The sequence below is a fragment of the Falco peregrinus genome, chromosome 2, assembly GCF_023634155.1.
Source record: "Falco peregrinus isolate bFalPer1 chromosome 2, bFalPer1.pri, whole genome shotgun sequence".
Classification (NCBI taxonomy): Eukaryota; Metazoa; Chordata; class Aves; order Falconiformes; family Falconidae; genus Falco; species Falco peregrinus.
The window spans coordinates 70,242,911-70,259,230 of NC_073722.1; the positions used below are offsets into that span (position 1 = coordinate 70,242,911).

Below are 16,320 nucleotides of genomic sequence, written 5' to 3' on the forward strand. Positions count from 1 at the left end.
GCTTACTGCTTTGATTTTTGCCACAAGGAATACATGAGCTTTTGAAAAAGAATGTTACTACAGAATGCAGTTCTTTATGAATGAGATTATTGGTAGCTTTTATGTTGTTATGAACTCAGACATTGATATTTTAGATAATCTATTTTCTTGGTGGTTTTTTTTTTTCAAATCAGTAGGTTATATTTTGCTCTTCATCCACAGTAGTTTACCTCATGCCTGTTTCTTTCTTTGTGATTTTTATGTGACTTTTAAGTGATGTTAAGTAACTTTTTAATGCTATTAGACAAGCTTAAAGTGCTGTTACTTTTTTTATGTTCCAAGAATTTCAGAAACGCTCTTGATGGCAATAATTGCACATTCACTAAGTTTTTAACGTTTGAGAGCTGCTATCAGCAAGTTTTATATAAAACCAAAACAGCTGGAGAACATTAGGCACTGGTGATAAGAGAACAAAGATAGATGCTGTGAAATTGAAAATGGGTAAAACTTGCACAGTGAGGTCCTGACTCAGAAGGCCGTGAGAGTTTCTGCAGTGTTAAGTCTGTCAGGGCTTTATTGACAGGTTAAACAATTCAAGACTACCAAAATAAGAATAGCAAAAAAGACAGGAGAGTAAACTTGGCTTTAATGGCTAACTAGAAGTGTTATCCTTACCTTTTGAGCTGTCCTAAAGAATAACTTTTTTCCTTTATTTTGAGACTTTCTTTTAATACTTCCTCTGCCTAGTAGTATATTTTGTGAAGAAAATGACAGGCTGTTTGGTTTCTGTTGAGAACTTGGCCAGTGAAAAATTCTGAAAAGTGTTCTTTAAAGGCAAGGCGGGGAAGGAGAGAAGAAGTGGGAGTGCAGGTGAAAAAAGGTTGCTCTTTTGGTGCACAATTTTGAGTGTATGCTGGGAATGTGTGTTATAAGTTCAGAGTATAGGGATGTGGACATCATGGTAGTGTATAATGGAGATAGTATAACTTAACGTAATTTTGCAACTCTTGGGCTTTTTATTTACATTAATAAAAAAAAAATATTTATTTTAAATTTTTCCTTCCCTTGTCTTTCATTTGCTTGTCAAAGACCCTGTTGCCCAGGGATCTTCACTGGATAGATGGCAGAAAGTAGCCCTTCCAGATTTTCTCTAAAGATACTGCTTGTAAAGCTGTTGGGAACTGCTAGGAATAGACCTTCAAGCAGAGGTCTGCTGCACTGTAGGTGTATACCCTTGAAGACTCAAGTTTAAAGTTATGTGCCATTGCTGTGGAGTCTGTGTTGTATGTTAATATATACAAACATGCTTTGAAAGTAAAGTAAAATGCAAAATACAGTACACCAAAATTATTTTTTTTATGTGTTTGTTGGCCAAGGTGATGCAGGCTCAGTGTATGAAGACAGAAACTGAATTCTATCGTTTTAGTCAAAGTGAAATAATCAAGGGAGAAGGACACACGATGGGAGCTCTGTACTGGCAACTTAATGACATTTGGCAGGCACCTTCATGGGCTTCCTTGGGTAAGTTTTGTGACCGTCTGGTAAAAAGCATCAACTGTCTGTCTTGTTTTGTTTTCCTCATCTGGAAGTATCAGAATAAGAAGTATGGCTCTGTTCTCTCGGGGAACTGCAAACTTTGAACATGTTTCTGTCCATCCTTTAGAAATGCTTTCCAGAAAAGTTTTTCAGGATCATTCTAATAGTTCGTGAAAGTGGAAGAGGATAAAGAGTAAAGCAATTCTTTTCCTATGGAAGTGTTGCTGTTTAAGTTCAGATTTAGCAGCCACCAACTCTTACCCTTGTTTTAGCAAGGTTTAATTTAGAGAAGTTAAAATCTTATGTAACTCCCAATTTCTTAAAAATACATTTTTTTGTTTAAGCAGTATTCTCATTTCTCCCAAAGAAATAATATCAATCAAGCCAGACAAGGTTGCCAGTTAGGGAAGTGATGGTTAAGACTGAGGGCACAACCCCCTTGTGAGGTAAACTTTCAGCTACCCTTGTTTTTCTTATGTAGAACTGGATCTTTCTGAAACTGTCTGTGATACATCATCTAGTTTTTTCCAGAGAAATTTTGCATTCTTTTAAATTTAGGAAGATCAATTATTTTAAAATTGGAGACTGCTAAAAAATTCTGTTTCCAAAAGGGTCTGTCCTAGAAATCTCTGATTATATTTATTGTCTCAGCTGTAGAGATGCATGTATGTACCCAGCCACCCTGAGTGAGAATGGACAGGGAGGGAGCTAGTGGGATAGGAGGGTGAGAAGGAACACCTGTGTATAATTATACTTTCCATAATCTCAGCAAGTCTGGTTGATTTTGCTCCTCCTGCCCCTCATGGTAAAATGATCAAAACCTCTCGCTTCAGCAGGCAGTAGTGTGCTGTCAAAAAAAGTACAGAACTGTGATCCTGTTCTGAGCAGGATGGGATTTAGTATGTCAGGGCTAGGCATCTAGATTTCTTCTGTAGTCAGTTAAGGGATAGATGGTTATCTCCAGAGTGTGATTTATCATGTCCTTAGCTGCCTAATAAGTGGGATGAATTATCTTCTCCATGCTGAACTTGATTTTAATGGAAGTTCCTATGATAGCTCTTGCCCAGCATAGCTTCTGAGAAGCTCTTTATAGAAGATGACTAGCTGAGATTTGGTGTCTAACAGTGTCAGGTGAGGTGAATCACTCTTTGTGACTAAATTATTCTGCTAATATGCTATTTATGCACATGATACCTTCTTACATATTTATCTTTTTTTCCTTTTAGAACACAAAAATGGAGTAGTCAGAAATACAAAGAGATAGGTCACTTAGGCAGCAAGAAATAGGGGAGGAATGTGTGGTATGAGGGATGTGGCTGTGTTTCATGTTCTGAAAATTTTGTTTAGAAGTAATTTTGAAATGGAGAAGCTGTTCTGTGGTAGCTCTATAGAACTTGGGTAGATTGTCTTTCAATTTTAGTTATTTCTCACATATTGTGTTTTTGAAAATCCTTATTTAAAAATATCCTGTGTGAAGATATACGAGTGAACTAGAAAATGCTAAGAGTTAGTGTGAAGTTCTCAATCTGTCCTTAGAACAAAATGCCTTTTGGCCTTGCTTTAAAAAAATATTAACCCTCCCCCATCCTCCCCTTCTTTCTCAGGGAGATATTTTTCCCTCTCCCTTTTTATTTTTGTTATTTTTTCTTTTTTTCCCTATTATTCATCCAAGCGAAGTAACTGCAATCAGCAAAGGAAAACAAACCAGTAGAAGAAACAGGCTATTTTATTTAAATGTTAAGGCAACCGTCCAACTATAATGGCCATCTCTCTGGACTTTCTAGACTTGTATTAGAAAATAGAATATCCCAATGTTCATTTTTATGTTTCTAGCAATGGCTGATGCTCTTAGGCTTTAAGTGCCTCAAGAGAAAAAGATGCTTGGAAAAATGTCTCTTTGTAAAAGACAAGTGTATTGATAGATGAAGTGATCATGGAGACCATAAATGTATTTTTAAGTACAGAGCTGACGTCATTGTAGAAAATACATCAAATACCTGAATTATTCATATGTTGTTGAAGTTAGTTTACAGAACAGAAACTCAGCAGAGATACAGCTGTCCCTTTGTTTTGTTCTGTTCCCTCAGTGGAATGAGGAAAGGTTTAATATTCATTTAATTAGGCAGTGTGGTAGAAGGATTTTTGAAATGCTAATGGAAGAAATTATGCAAAACTTCAGAGAAATTAGTTTTATTTGCACTTCAAAAACACGTTTCTGCATCTTGTTAGATGGCACAGTAGTATCACCAGTGAGTACTTCTTATTTAACTGTGTTGTTTCACAGCTCGCCATGGAGGGGCTTACCTAATTTCCCATACACAGCAAAGTGTTTCCTCATGTAGTGTGGAGGGGAGAAGGTAGCAAATGTTTCTCCTTTCAATTTACCTTTAAGGTGTTTGCTTGGGATTGAATGAAAACACAGCACAGTACTCCCATCATAGTACTTTTGCCTTCAGTTCATAACTAAACAGCTTTTACCACAACTGGGGTTTGATTGTTAGTGCCTGGTTGAGCCGGTCGTGCCATGATGAATGCTTTAGCATCTATGCAGTGTGTTTTGGTGAACAGCACTGTGATAGACATGGCAGTTTAACTCCCTCCCACACAGGTGTCACCTTGAGGTGCTCAACTTGGTTGTCATGAGATTCCCTTGAACAGATAACTGGCTTTCATTGCAGGTTCAATATTTAGAGCCCCTGGTGAGCTGAAACTACAGGCTATTATGGAGAAAAACAGATCTGAATTCCTGAGACTGAGGTGTGGAAAGAACTAGCAGCATGTTTCTCAGGTTGCATTTAATGGTGTGAAGTGATTAATTTAAAATCCATTACAGGGAGAGATGTTTGTTCTCACTCCTGCTATCAGTTTAGAAGGCTTCAGGGAAGAGTCAGAAGAAAGGGTACTGGGATCTCCTTACAAACCTGATTTTAGATTCCTGTTCTGAAGCTTGATACTGCAGAGAGTGCAGACCCCGTGTTATTATCAGGAAACAACTGGGGAACTTGGATTTCTTTAAGAATTCATTTAAATGTGGGGGGAGGAGGAGAGAGCCACCTCAGGGCTGTTTTAAATAACTTTTGACTTGCCTTTGGGCATGCATGTCTGTAACATGAAAATTTAAGCCCAGAGATTTCTCACATACCTACCTGGTCGACAGATTTCTTACGTCCATTTTTGGGGCAGGGGGAGTATTTTATATGCAGCTTGCCTATTTTTAAATGAAGAAATGTGACTCTTTAGGAAATCAAGACAACAGATGAGCTGAAGAATGTGGCTTTTTTTTTTTCAATGAATTTCAGTTTTCTGTGCTGTTTGAAGTTACTTTGACAATTGTATTACTAAGGTTCTGTTCCTGGAAAAGTTATCTTTGGAAGACCCTTCCTGTGTGAAACTGCTCCAGCAGTTGAGCTTTGGTTCTTCAAAGTGGCTCTAGGTTTTTAGGGAAATGAAATATCAACCTTAAAAAGCTGATCTGAGATAAGCAGACTAGTAATGTTTTCAGACATCCCAAAACAATAGGTGTAGTAGTTGAACCCTAGAATGAACTTTGAAATGGTACAAACTTCTAAGTGTGTGGCTTGTTTGCTTTTGTTTGTTGGTTGAGTTTTTTTTGTTTGTGTTTCCCTGCGGAAGTCTAATGCCAAGTTTAGTCTGAGTTGTTTTCTCCACTGTACGGGTTTCTTGGGGATCTCTGTATCTGCTGTCTAGGTAGCAAACCTCTCTTTCCTTCTAGTGACCACTGCAATGTGGTTACATAATCCAGTTGAAAATCAAGGCACAGCAGAAACTGAGAGTAGGACACATTTGGAGAAAAATGGGATTTTTTATTATGCCAAGTAACAGAAACTGCTCTACAACAATTGCATTATTCATTTTTGTATTGAAGACAGTTGAAGCCTAGATTTTCATCATGTAAATTAAGCTGTGGCAAAAATTTAATACATCAGCAGGCATTGAAACCTCAGCCCATGCTGGATGAGCTTGTCTGAGCTTGTGGTGGGCTCTGTCGGGGTCCTGCAGTGAGCAGCATCTATTGCCCTGGCAATTGAGTTCCCTGGGAGTCTTGTTGTGGCAGTCCTGAGGGCTTCAGAGAGCTCAACCCCTCCCGAAGCCTAGGTTAGGCTTAGTGCCCATGTCTCGTACAAGGCCCATTGCTTGTATTTTTTAGATCAGATGCTGCCCCACAGTTTACTCTTCTTTCAGATAATCCATCGCCAATCCAAATCTCTCATCTTCTCAAGTGTCATGATGCTAAAAAGTAATTTGTTAGCACTTTCTGTTTTGGGTGGGATTGTCCTTTAGACCACCAACATTTTCTGCCAGGAGTTGTCCTTGGAATGCAAGAACATGGCTTTGTTCATATCTTTAGGTGATCAGGCCCAGCCAGCACGGGTTTATGAAAGGCAGGTCCTGCTTGACTAACCTGATCTCCTTCTATGACAAGGTGACCTGCTTAGTAGGTGAGGGAAAGCCTGTGGATGTTGTCTACCTGGGCCTTAGTAAAGCCTTGGACACCATTTCCCCCAGCATTCTCCTGGAGAAACTGGCTGCTCTTGGCTTGGACAGGGGTACTTTACGCTGGGTAAAAGACTGGCTGGATGGCTGGGCCCAAAGAGTGGTGGTGAATGGAGTTACACCCAGCTGTTGGCTGATCACAACTGGTGTTCCCCAGGGCTCAGTACTGGGGCCAGTCCTGCTGAATATCTTTATCAATGATCTGGATGAGGACATGGAGGGCACCCCAGTAAGTTTGCAGATGACACCAAGCTGGGCAGGAGTGTTGATCTGCTTGAGGGTAGGAAGGCTTTACAGGGGGATCTGGACTGCTGGATCGATGGGCTGAAGCCAACTGGTTCAACAAGAAGTTCCAGGTCATGCACTTGGGTCACACCAACCCCACACAAGGCTACAGGCTTGGGGCAGAGTGGCTGGAAAGCTGCCTGGGGGAAAAGGACCCCGGGGGTGCTGGCTGACAGCCGGCTGAACATGAGCCAGCCGTGTGCCCAGGTGGCCAAGTTGGCCAACAGCATCCTGGCTTGTGTCAGTGTGGCCAGCAGGGCAAGGGAAGTGATTGTCCCCCTGTACTCAGCACTGGTGAGGCCACACCTCGAATCCTGTGTTCAGTTTTGGGCCCCTCACTGCAAGAGGGACACTGAGGTGCTGCAGCGTGTCCAGAGAAGGGCAGTGGAGCTGGGGAAGGATGTGGAGCACAAGTCTTATGAGGAGCAGCTGAGGGAACTGGGGTGGTTTAGCCTGGAGAAAAGGAAGCTCAGGGGAGACCTTATTGCTCTCTACAACTACCTGAAAGGAGGTTGTAGCAAGGTGGGTGTCGGTGTCTTCTCCCAAGTAACAAGTGATAGGACAAGAGGAAATGGCCTCAAGTTGTGCCAGGGGAGGTTTAGGTTGGATGTTAAGAAAAGTTTCTTCACTGAATGGGTTGTCAAGCATTGGGACAGGCTGCCCAGGGAAGTGTTTGGGTCACCATCCCTTGAGGTATTTGAAAACTGTGTAGGTGTGGCATTTAGGGACATGATTTAGTGGTGGACTAGGCAGTGCTAGGTTAAAGGTTGGACTTTATGATCTCAAAGGTCTTTTCCAGCCTAAAGGACTCTATGATTCTATATACTGAACAGCGCCAATATACTGTGAATGTTCATCAGTTTATTAACAGCCTGTCTGCTTTGAAGCAGATGCAGCAGCCTCTACTGAAGTTTTCTTTCACACTTCATCTCTTTGGTTTGCTTCAGTGCTATTAACTGAAGTGCTGGTGGTGTTTGGTTGATAACAGCCTGATCTCATAGCACAGTTGAACGTTGTATGGGTTTTCCAGGCAGATAGATTTTCTTTGTTCCCAAGCTGGCTCGTTGTGAGCTTGCTGAAAACAAGGTGATATGCAAGGGGCTACGCTGGAGCTAAGACACTTTGCTCTCCACAATGTTCATTCATGTCTATGTGGAGTGCAGGCAGAGCATGTTCAGGTCTGCCTGCGAAAGCCACAGACACACCCTTTAAAGACTACATTACTCTGCATGAAGTCCTTAATTATGAGATGCTTGAAAGTGCTAAGAGCTTCGTATAAGCACCATAACACAGAGAGGTAATTACTTATAACAAATCATATTGCTGGAAATGTTTTTCAGCATCCCCGGACTTTAAACCTGTTGTATAAAACAGAACCAGAAACAAGAATGAAACCAGTTGACTTGCTACTTCTTTTGGGGGGCATTTCAATGACTAGGTAATGGTTGAGCAAGGGCAGAGTTAAAATGCTGACAGTGGGTCCTAGATGGAAAGTTAATAGAGAAAGAAATGGAAGCAGTTTCTCTTTCAAAATGGTTGTGTGGCAGTGTTGCATCTGGCAAAATTGCTTTTTTGGAGAGGACACAACATTTGATGGCTTTTCCAGTTTGTTAATGGCAGGCTTTCAAAGTGGTAAAAGTAATGAAGTACAGCTTTCCATTAAAGAGGCAAAGTGGACTGATTGGCATACGTCTGCGTTGTGTGTACTAACTCCCACAAAGTAAGCGTTGTCTCTAGATCTTGGGAAATTCATTTTGCCTAACTCAGAGTTCTCTTCAGTTTGAGAACTTGGGTTTTTTGTCTTTGTTGCTCTTTGATGTTCTTCTAAGGAAGAACTGAATGAGGACTGAAAAAGAGGAGGAGAGTGCTGAAAGTCAGACTCTGTTGTCTCTTTACAGTGGTGGTAGTTTGTGGCAATGCCACCAATGCCAGTGTGTTTGTCTGGATTCCCAACAACACAGAAGCTCCAGCTTTTGCTTAATGTGTGGTACATTATGTCAGTTTTGTTAATGTCACTTGTTTTTAAGGCTTTCTTTAACTGAGTAACAGCATAGCAATGATAGGACCAACACTTACAAAATGTGACTTTTTGGTAAAGCTCAAAGAAAAGCTTGAAAGAGCATCAAATCCCTTCCAGAGCAGAGCTTTGCCTGGAAGAAAACAAGTCTCTTAACTTCAGTCATTATCTGCACCTGATAGAGGAGAAAAAGGGTGGAGGGGGATATTGTGTTGCTATAGCAGGACCAGAGAGCGCAGGAAGTGATTGTGTGCCAAGGCAATCTTGGATTCAATCTGAATTTTTCTTCATTCTTACCCTTTTCAGAGTATGGTGGTAAGTGGAAACTGCTCCATTATTTTGCCCAGAACTTCTTTGCACCACTGCTGCCTGTGGCCTATGAAGACAAAGGTGTGTTGTACATTTATGGTGTCTCAGATCTTCATGTGGACCACAAGCTGAGTTTGAGGGTAAGTGATGCCTCTCTCGCCAGTTTTATGTCCCTCCCACAAAAATGGGAGAAGCTAAAATGAGCACATCTTTGTTAGACAAACTTCAGTAAGTCCATGATCAAACACAATGAGGTACAATTCTTGTCTTTAATCTTCTTAGGCGCAACACCATCCTTTATTATAGTAGTGTATACTGCTTCACAGAACAGGGAATGAATTGCTTTGCTTTTAGCTTGTAGGTGTAGGTCTGAAATCCAGTATTCCGTTTAAATCTTAAAGGAATTGATGGTTAAACAGAACAGTGTGAAAATGGTACCTCACTACTTAACAAAACTGTTCCCTTGGTGTTAGACTATATGAACTGACTAAGTGGGGGGAAAAAAGGATTGCAACCAGTGCTTATCAGTACTCAAACTACACTGCTCTGGGAAAAGAACTAGATTATTTTTTGAAATATCAACAGAATATCTAGGTGTACTTGAATTGCAAGGTCACCTATGCAGTGTCACCATTTCACAACTGATGCTTTAAGTGTTTTCTGGTAATGCTATAGAAACTGATAGGATTTCTTAGGTGGTGTTTGGGCTGCAGAGTTGTCCTGTACAACACAGTCTTGCTTTTCAGTTTGTTACATTTTGTTGCTGTTAAGTAACCAGATCCCATATGAATTTAGGGGCTATTTTTCACTATGAGATACAGTTCCTGACATAAAGAGCATCCCATGTGAAAAGGCTGGGAGGGCTGGAAAAATAGACCTAGAGACCTGGAATGACTCACTAGTCATTTCAGAACTAGTAGTATGGTATGTCAATTCCTAATTCACTGCTCTCTGAGGGGCTGCCATGAATTTTCAGGTTTATCAGGTGACATATATAGTAATATAGAAATTATAGAAAATACTATAGATCCTATTATAGGATCTATTATATATTATTATAGAAAATAATATAGATTTATAGATAATATAGTAATATAGAATTATAGACAATGGTTGCAGTTTCTGGATAGTCAGTTCTTACAGTAGGACTGCACTTGATTTTTTTTTTCTGGTCTGAGATACTGTAAAAGGTTTGAATCAGTTTTTCTGATAGTGTCAGAGAAGCATTGGCACTAGGGTAGTTCCGATGAGTGCTGTATTTCGCACTTCAAGAAAATTTGAAACTTTTGAAAGGAGTTAAAATCTGGTTTTGACTGCAGACCCCTGTTAAGTTCAAAAATAGCCTAAAATTTATGAAGAGATAGAATGCTGTAGTTCTCATTAAGTGCCTATCTTCCAAATTATGCTTTTTTCTTTTTTTTTCTTTTAACATAAGGGTGCATCCATGGTATGCATGCATGATCTCTGGGAATGCATTTTACTATATTAATTATAACTTCCATAATCCCTTTTAAGATGACGCAGCTTGTTTCTGTTTAGTGGTGATTGTTAGAATCTAGGAGAAGCTCTAGATGATCCCGTTGGGTTACATCAGGTAACACTGAGCAATCTCAAGAAAATCCTTTGTTTGACTCTTTTTTAATCAGGGAGAGGAGGAAAACGAGTCAACAAATTAGTCACTTACTAATTCCATTTCTCAGTACTCCCTTGAAAGGAATTGGCAACCCCCTTCTCTGAAGAACCCTGGAGAAAACAAAAAGCTTTCCGAATCAAGATCAGCAACAGATTCAGACTGTTTGAAATTGACTTATTGTTCTGTCTATATAATTACCTAATTATTATGCCATATCCACTGTTTTGATCTTTGTGGAGTTTCTTGCTAGGTGGAAATCAGGTGGTAGTGTCAGGAGAACACCTCTTGCAATGAGCAATCTGAAATATAGGATACTGGATTGTTTTCATGGATGTGACTTCTAAGCTTTGTGCTCTCTCAATATGCTCGATAGGTCATTGTGCACACCTGGAGTTCTTTGGAGTCAGTATGCACCATTGCAAAAGACAGTGTGACTGTTAAAGCACAGAGTGCTGTCCCCATCTACAAGGAGTCCATAAATGACTTACTGGAAAGATGCAGAAATTGTACAAGGAAAAGCTGCGTTATTACTTTCTGTCTTGTTGGAGAAGGTGGGCTCCAGAGTCCTACGAACCATCACTTCCTTTCATCGCTAAAGGATGCTGTAGGATTAGAAAAGACCCAGCTTAGTGTAAGCATCAGTCATGCTAAATTACTATATTTGGTTTTGCTATTCTTGCTGTTTTGTGGTGTTTGCCTGCTATGCAGTGTCTGACTCTACTGAACGTTCTTTCTCCTTATCTGTTGCAATTCTAGCTTCCATGTTGCGTTTAAAATCAGATTTTTTTTCCTGTGTCACTACATGCATATCTAAGAAAGAGTCATGGTTTGGGTTTGATTTTGTTTGGTTGGTTGTGGGGTTTTTTTGTTGTTTTTGTTTTTAATAATGAAGTCTCCATTTCATTGGTTTTGACTGTCTCTCCCCTGACTGCTGCAGCATTACTTATTTCATTCTTTTTGTCCCTAGATAGCAAGTATCATCATGGCAAATGTTTTGGCTTGCAGACAGTGCTATATGTCAGTACTAGGGGGTGCTAGTTGAGTGTGGAGTGCATTACTGGCAGCAGTATTTCCTCTTGAAGCATTCAGACTCTCAGATCAGTGTACAATTGCTAATGTGCAATATTGCATGCTCCTTTCCTCCTTCTGCAAATCCCTGCCCTCCAGCTAAGGGTTCTGATTTGCATAATAGTGATTATTTCTTAATATCTGGCAAGCACGTCAGTCTTCTGAACAGGCACAGAAAGCATCAGTGTTGTGTAATGCTGTCATTTAGTCCATTTGCTGCTTTTCCCTAGATTTCTTCTGCTACTAGCGAGCGTGCTCTATATATAGAGAGCAGGCATGCCCGGGGTGTGTGTGTGTACACATACATTCTGTTAAGCCTCACTTCTTAGCATGTAAATCTTATTGCAGAATTCGTAATCAGCAGATTGGCAGGATGGGGACCTGTGCATTCTCACATTAGGCTTCCAAACTGCAGCTTTTCTCTTGAGAGCTAAACTAAACAAGGGGGGAATAGAGCTCTTTAATCTTTTTGAGTCTGGACCAGCATAATTGCTTTACAGAAAGAAAATGGGCCAGATTTTCCCCTCTTATCTCTTTCACAGCAGCATGGCCTGCCTCCTGAGTAAACAAAGGAAAGAAAGAGGTCTGGTTTTATTCTTTTTCAGTTGGTGGCACAATCTGAAGCCTGAGTCATGCTGGGTTTTTTTGTGGATGACATCATCAATAATAAAAATTCTGCAACTGGAGCATCATTGGGAAATTTCACTCCTTTTTCCCATGGCCATGTCTCCACAGTACTAACTAATAAGAGCAGCTAGCAAGGAAAATTGCAAAATCGTTATTTTAAGGAAGTATGTAGCTGTGATTTAAAAAATTATTGTGTTTTTTGAGAAGCTGGTACTTCTATATATAGTTACTAATAAACTAACCAGACTTTCAAATACATTGCTAATCCAAGCACTAGTCATCATAGCATTGCTTTTAAAACACATGAAAACTTCAGTGTTTCTTCAGAAAACACAAAATGTAAAGGGGATGTGCTTTTTCTTAAAAATGAATAATGCTGTTTGTCTTGTAAGGAGGACATAGTTTCTACACTTAACAGAATTTATCTGCATTTTTATATATAGTTAATTGATACTTGAAAATGATGTAGCATAATATTTCATGATGGTGAATGGCAAGTGCTGCATCAAAATGTGTCCTGGTTGTGCTTTTAAGCCTCTCTGAGATTAACTACTGATAGAACTTAATATAAAATATTCTACCTTGTCCTGACACGTCACAATAAAGCTACCTTCTAAATGTAGTGTAAGGACTTCACTGCCATGTTCCATTACGATGAGGTGACCTGTGTTACTGTGATTTTTACATCTTTTGCTTCTGTGTATTTCTGTTATGATGTGATTGGAAAGGCCAGCTACTTTAGTAGCTGTGAATTTGTACGTTGAGTGAAGTGTGCAGATGAAAGGACAAATCTCTTTCACTGCAGTAAGTATAGGATACCAGTACTATGTACAAGTCAGATTACCATTTATTGGGTTATTTTCGTAGGATAAGAGTGATCACATTTCATGGCATTTTTCCACAATCTGTAGTATTCAGTAGGAGGGCTATAATAATATTTGCAGATTTTGTATGATTGTTACATATGAATCCTGTTGCCTTGACCTTTTGTTCTAGAAGAGATTTCCAGAAGAAAAGAATAATTTTGATCGAACGTGGTTGTTCAGTCTGTTTTACTGACATGCAAGTCTTTCCCAGTTTGGGCATAACTGGGTTCTTCTTTAACACATATATTTTCTCTTATTTATTTATTTATCTCTCTCTCTTCCAGGCCTCTGTATCCCAACGAGATGACATTTATATATTTGTTCTTCAGACCACTGCAATTGCTCCTTTTGTTTCCCTGGATGTAGGGAGTATAAAAGGCAGATTTAGTGATAATGGCTTCCTCATGACTGAAAAGAAGAAAGTGGTTGTGTTTTATCCTTGGGAACCTACCAGTGTTGAAGAACTAGAAAAGTCACTAACCTTGACCTCTCTGGTGGACGTTGTCTGAGGATACTTCATTTCCTTCTAGACAAGGAGTGAAACGGGAAGAGGAAAAAAATTAGAAGAATTTTACTACAGCTGAAGTGATGTAAAATTTGAGCTGACTGGACCACATATTGTCTGTTCCTGTCATGTGTGAATTTTAACTGCTGATTCAATGTAAAGATACCAACAGCAAAGCTTGCATATAATATATGTGGTGTATTGAAAATGAGGCTTTCTCAGCTAACAGGAAAAATATATCCCATGTATAAAATGGGAAGAGTCAGTCAGTGTAAGAGAGCTAGTCTGAGTTCTCCAATTCACGTGAGATTGGAGCTCTGAATCCAACTTAAGAGGCAACACAAATATGTGTATCCAGACTATGGCTGTAAAAATCGGTATTTTTTCCAGATTCACTATGCCGTCAGTGGAAATTCATCTTACAGTAACAGCAAGGTATGCTGGGGGCAAGGGGGAAGGGCAGAGAGTGAAGCTGGGACCACCTCCACAGATAAGCCCCAACTTGGAGTTGTTTGATCTAGCTGCACCCAAATTGGGCACGCACTAATCTCCTACCCTTTCAGATCTGTGGCTGTCACTCTGTCAGGTGTCCTGCCTGCCTCCTGCAAGGTAGGCTTCCAAATAGACATGAAACCTGCGCTGTCTACTCAGACATCAGGCGGATCTGTTCCCCCTTCCGAAAGGGGAATTGAGTACGAGATTTTCTTCTCTCTTTTCATGCAACATAAGCAATAACCTCTGCATCTAGCTTTGACTATTCCCAGGTTCAGTCACAAACCTTTCGCTGCTGCGTGGGATCCTGTATCATGTGGCATACTATGAGATATGCCTGGCTGTGGGAAAAGGAATGAGGGAAAGAGTTGACCAAAGGTGCAAAGAAGAAAGAGGCAGCACAGAGAAGAAAAAGTCATGTGAGAGGACCACAGGATTACAACTGACTGCTTTTTCTGTAGTAGATACAGAACAGGAGCTGCTGTTCTCAGACATCGCTGCACAGCCATTCTGTTACCTCCTGGCATTCCTCATGAGTGGCCCTGTGCTCCATGCTGACCCTCCTCTCTTCCCAACAAAGGAGAAACTCAACATCTTAACTTTTGCATAATTGTGTGTGGGTTCCCTGTAGAAGACTGTGTTGACTCATGATATAGTGGTGGCACACTGGACTCCTTAGTCTGTACAAAGGAATAGTGCTTCACCTTCTATTCTGTTTCTGAGTAATTTGTTTTTAAAATGTTTGTTTCCCATAGAAATGTCTCATTTTGGCATTTGAGACAAAGAAAATAAGCTTTTTTCAGCATGGGGGGCTGCGGTATCCTGTGGAGCTGAAAGCCTGAGTGTTTGGCTGTTGGGAAATCCAGGCCACCGAGCCATGCTGTGGGCAGGTCATTAAACATTGGGCTTGTCTGTCAGATGTGGTTTGAAATGCGGATGGAATCTTGCTGGCGTTCCACAAGGCTCCTCTCACAGTCCAAGCAAGTATTAATTTTCTTGCAAAGCACCTAGCAGTATCAGCACTTTGGAATAGAAAGTGTTTGAACAAGCTCTATGGGTGATGTCCATCTTCATCATAAAAGTGCTAAGTGGGTGATGCTGGCTGGTGGTGCAGCTGGAGTGTGTGTGTGGCGAGCAGCTGTGTGCTCAATTGGTCAGTTAGAGAACCTGGAACTGGGAGTTGTTTTCTTGCAGTGATCATAAATTTAATGGGCAAAGAGACGAGCCTATTGACTGATCGCTCAGTGATTTCTCGTGCTTTTTTGAATTGGGTGTTAACCAAAACTGACATACTCCTGAGTAAGAGGAAAAACTTAAAGATGAAAAGGAAATGATAAATGGAAAATGCTTACAAATACATTATTAGGTCACCAAAACAACTAAGTGCAGTTGCATAGGAGGGCTTTTCTGATTCAAAACTTGTCCTAGTTGAAAGAAAACATGAAAGCAAAAGATGTATTTGTATGTGCCAATATTTATAGGTTATGCAAAATAAATAGGGAAAATTACAGTCATGAATAGAGCTTGACAGAAAATGCAGACATCAATAAAGGAATTTAAAAGTTATCCAAGAGGCATCCTGGGCCGACAATACAAGAAAAATCCTTCAGTTTTTTCAGTGTCCTGGAATCAAAGTAGCAGTAGCCAGTATAAGGTAAGGGTGAAAAAATGGGGAGAAAATATGGAATAAGTAATGATTAATAAATATTGCTGCAGTGTATTAGGAAAAGGGCAGGCTGGTTGATGTTTTTCTCTTACATCGATGTAGAAAAATCTCTTCCAGCAACATCTAGCTAGAATTACAAAATGACACTTAATAGTGTTAAATAAATAAAACTTTTACAGAATTATTTGTTACAATCAAGAGGACTATCTGAAGGTCAGTGGTATTTGTGTAGTGCATCCCAGAATATGAATGAAGTTTCAGAGGTGTAGAAAAGAGCTTTTGGATTGCTAGAAGCTATAAACCATGAATTTCGATGTGTGACCTTGTTTAGCCTGTCACAAGCAAAATCATGAAAGAAATCACGTGGTACATGATCAGTAATTGAAGTGGCTATGCAACTAATGCCTGTTAGCACTGATACGCAGAAGAGCATTGCTTTCTACAGTTATCTGATTGGCATAAAAAGGTTCAGACAATTTTTTAATTGTCTGTTATTTTTGAAGCTCAAAAGCTCCCTAAAGAGTGGGTCCATTCTTTCTCACTGGAAAGCTTTAATTCAGCACTAGGCGCTGTTACGAAAGATGAGCAACTGCTTAAGCCAAATACTTGAGTTCAAAATAGAATTTAATGGAGGAGGTTCACTTCTATTGTTTTAATATCCTTAATAATTTCTTTTGGTTTCCTGGTGGTGTAGTAGGTACGTATTTATAGATGCTGGTTTCTTTTCTCCCTCGTGCAGCAGTGGTTGTAACATGTACTTTGGTTAACCATTTCCCCTTGGTACTTCTGCCACTGCATGCTGTGCTACACTTGGTTACGTCG

The 16,320-nt window shown here is 40.0% G+C and overlaps 1 protein-coding gene across 2 annotated transcripts in view; it reads left to right on the top strand.

Moving 5' to 3' along the window:
* Positions 1–15,696, top strand: part of MANBA (mannosidase beta) — a 59,436-nt gene extending 43,740 nt beyond the window's left edge. For both annotated transcript variants that reach the window (XM_013299676.3, XM_055796310.1), the window contains exons 14-17: positions 1,356–1,500; positions 8,639–8,781; positions 10,648–10,905; positions 13,120–15,696. In XM_013299676.3, the coding sequence (XP_013155130.1) occupies positions 1,356–1,500; positions 8,639–8,781; positions 10,648–10,905; positions 13,120–13,344 (771 nt within the window). In that variant the 3' untranslated portion in view covers positions 13,345–15,696. The remainder of the gene's footprint in view (positions 1–1,355; positions 1,501–8,638; positions 8,782–10,647; positions 10,906–13,119) is intronic.
* The last annotated feature ends 624 nt before the right edge of the window (positions 15,697–16,320 follow it).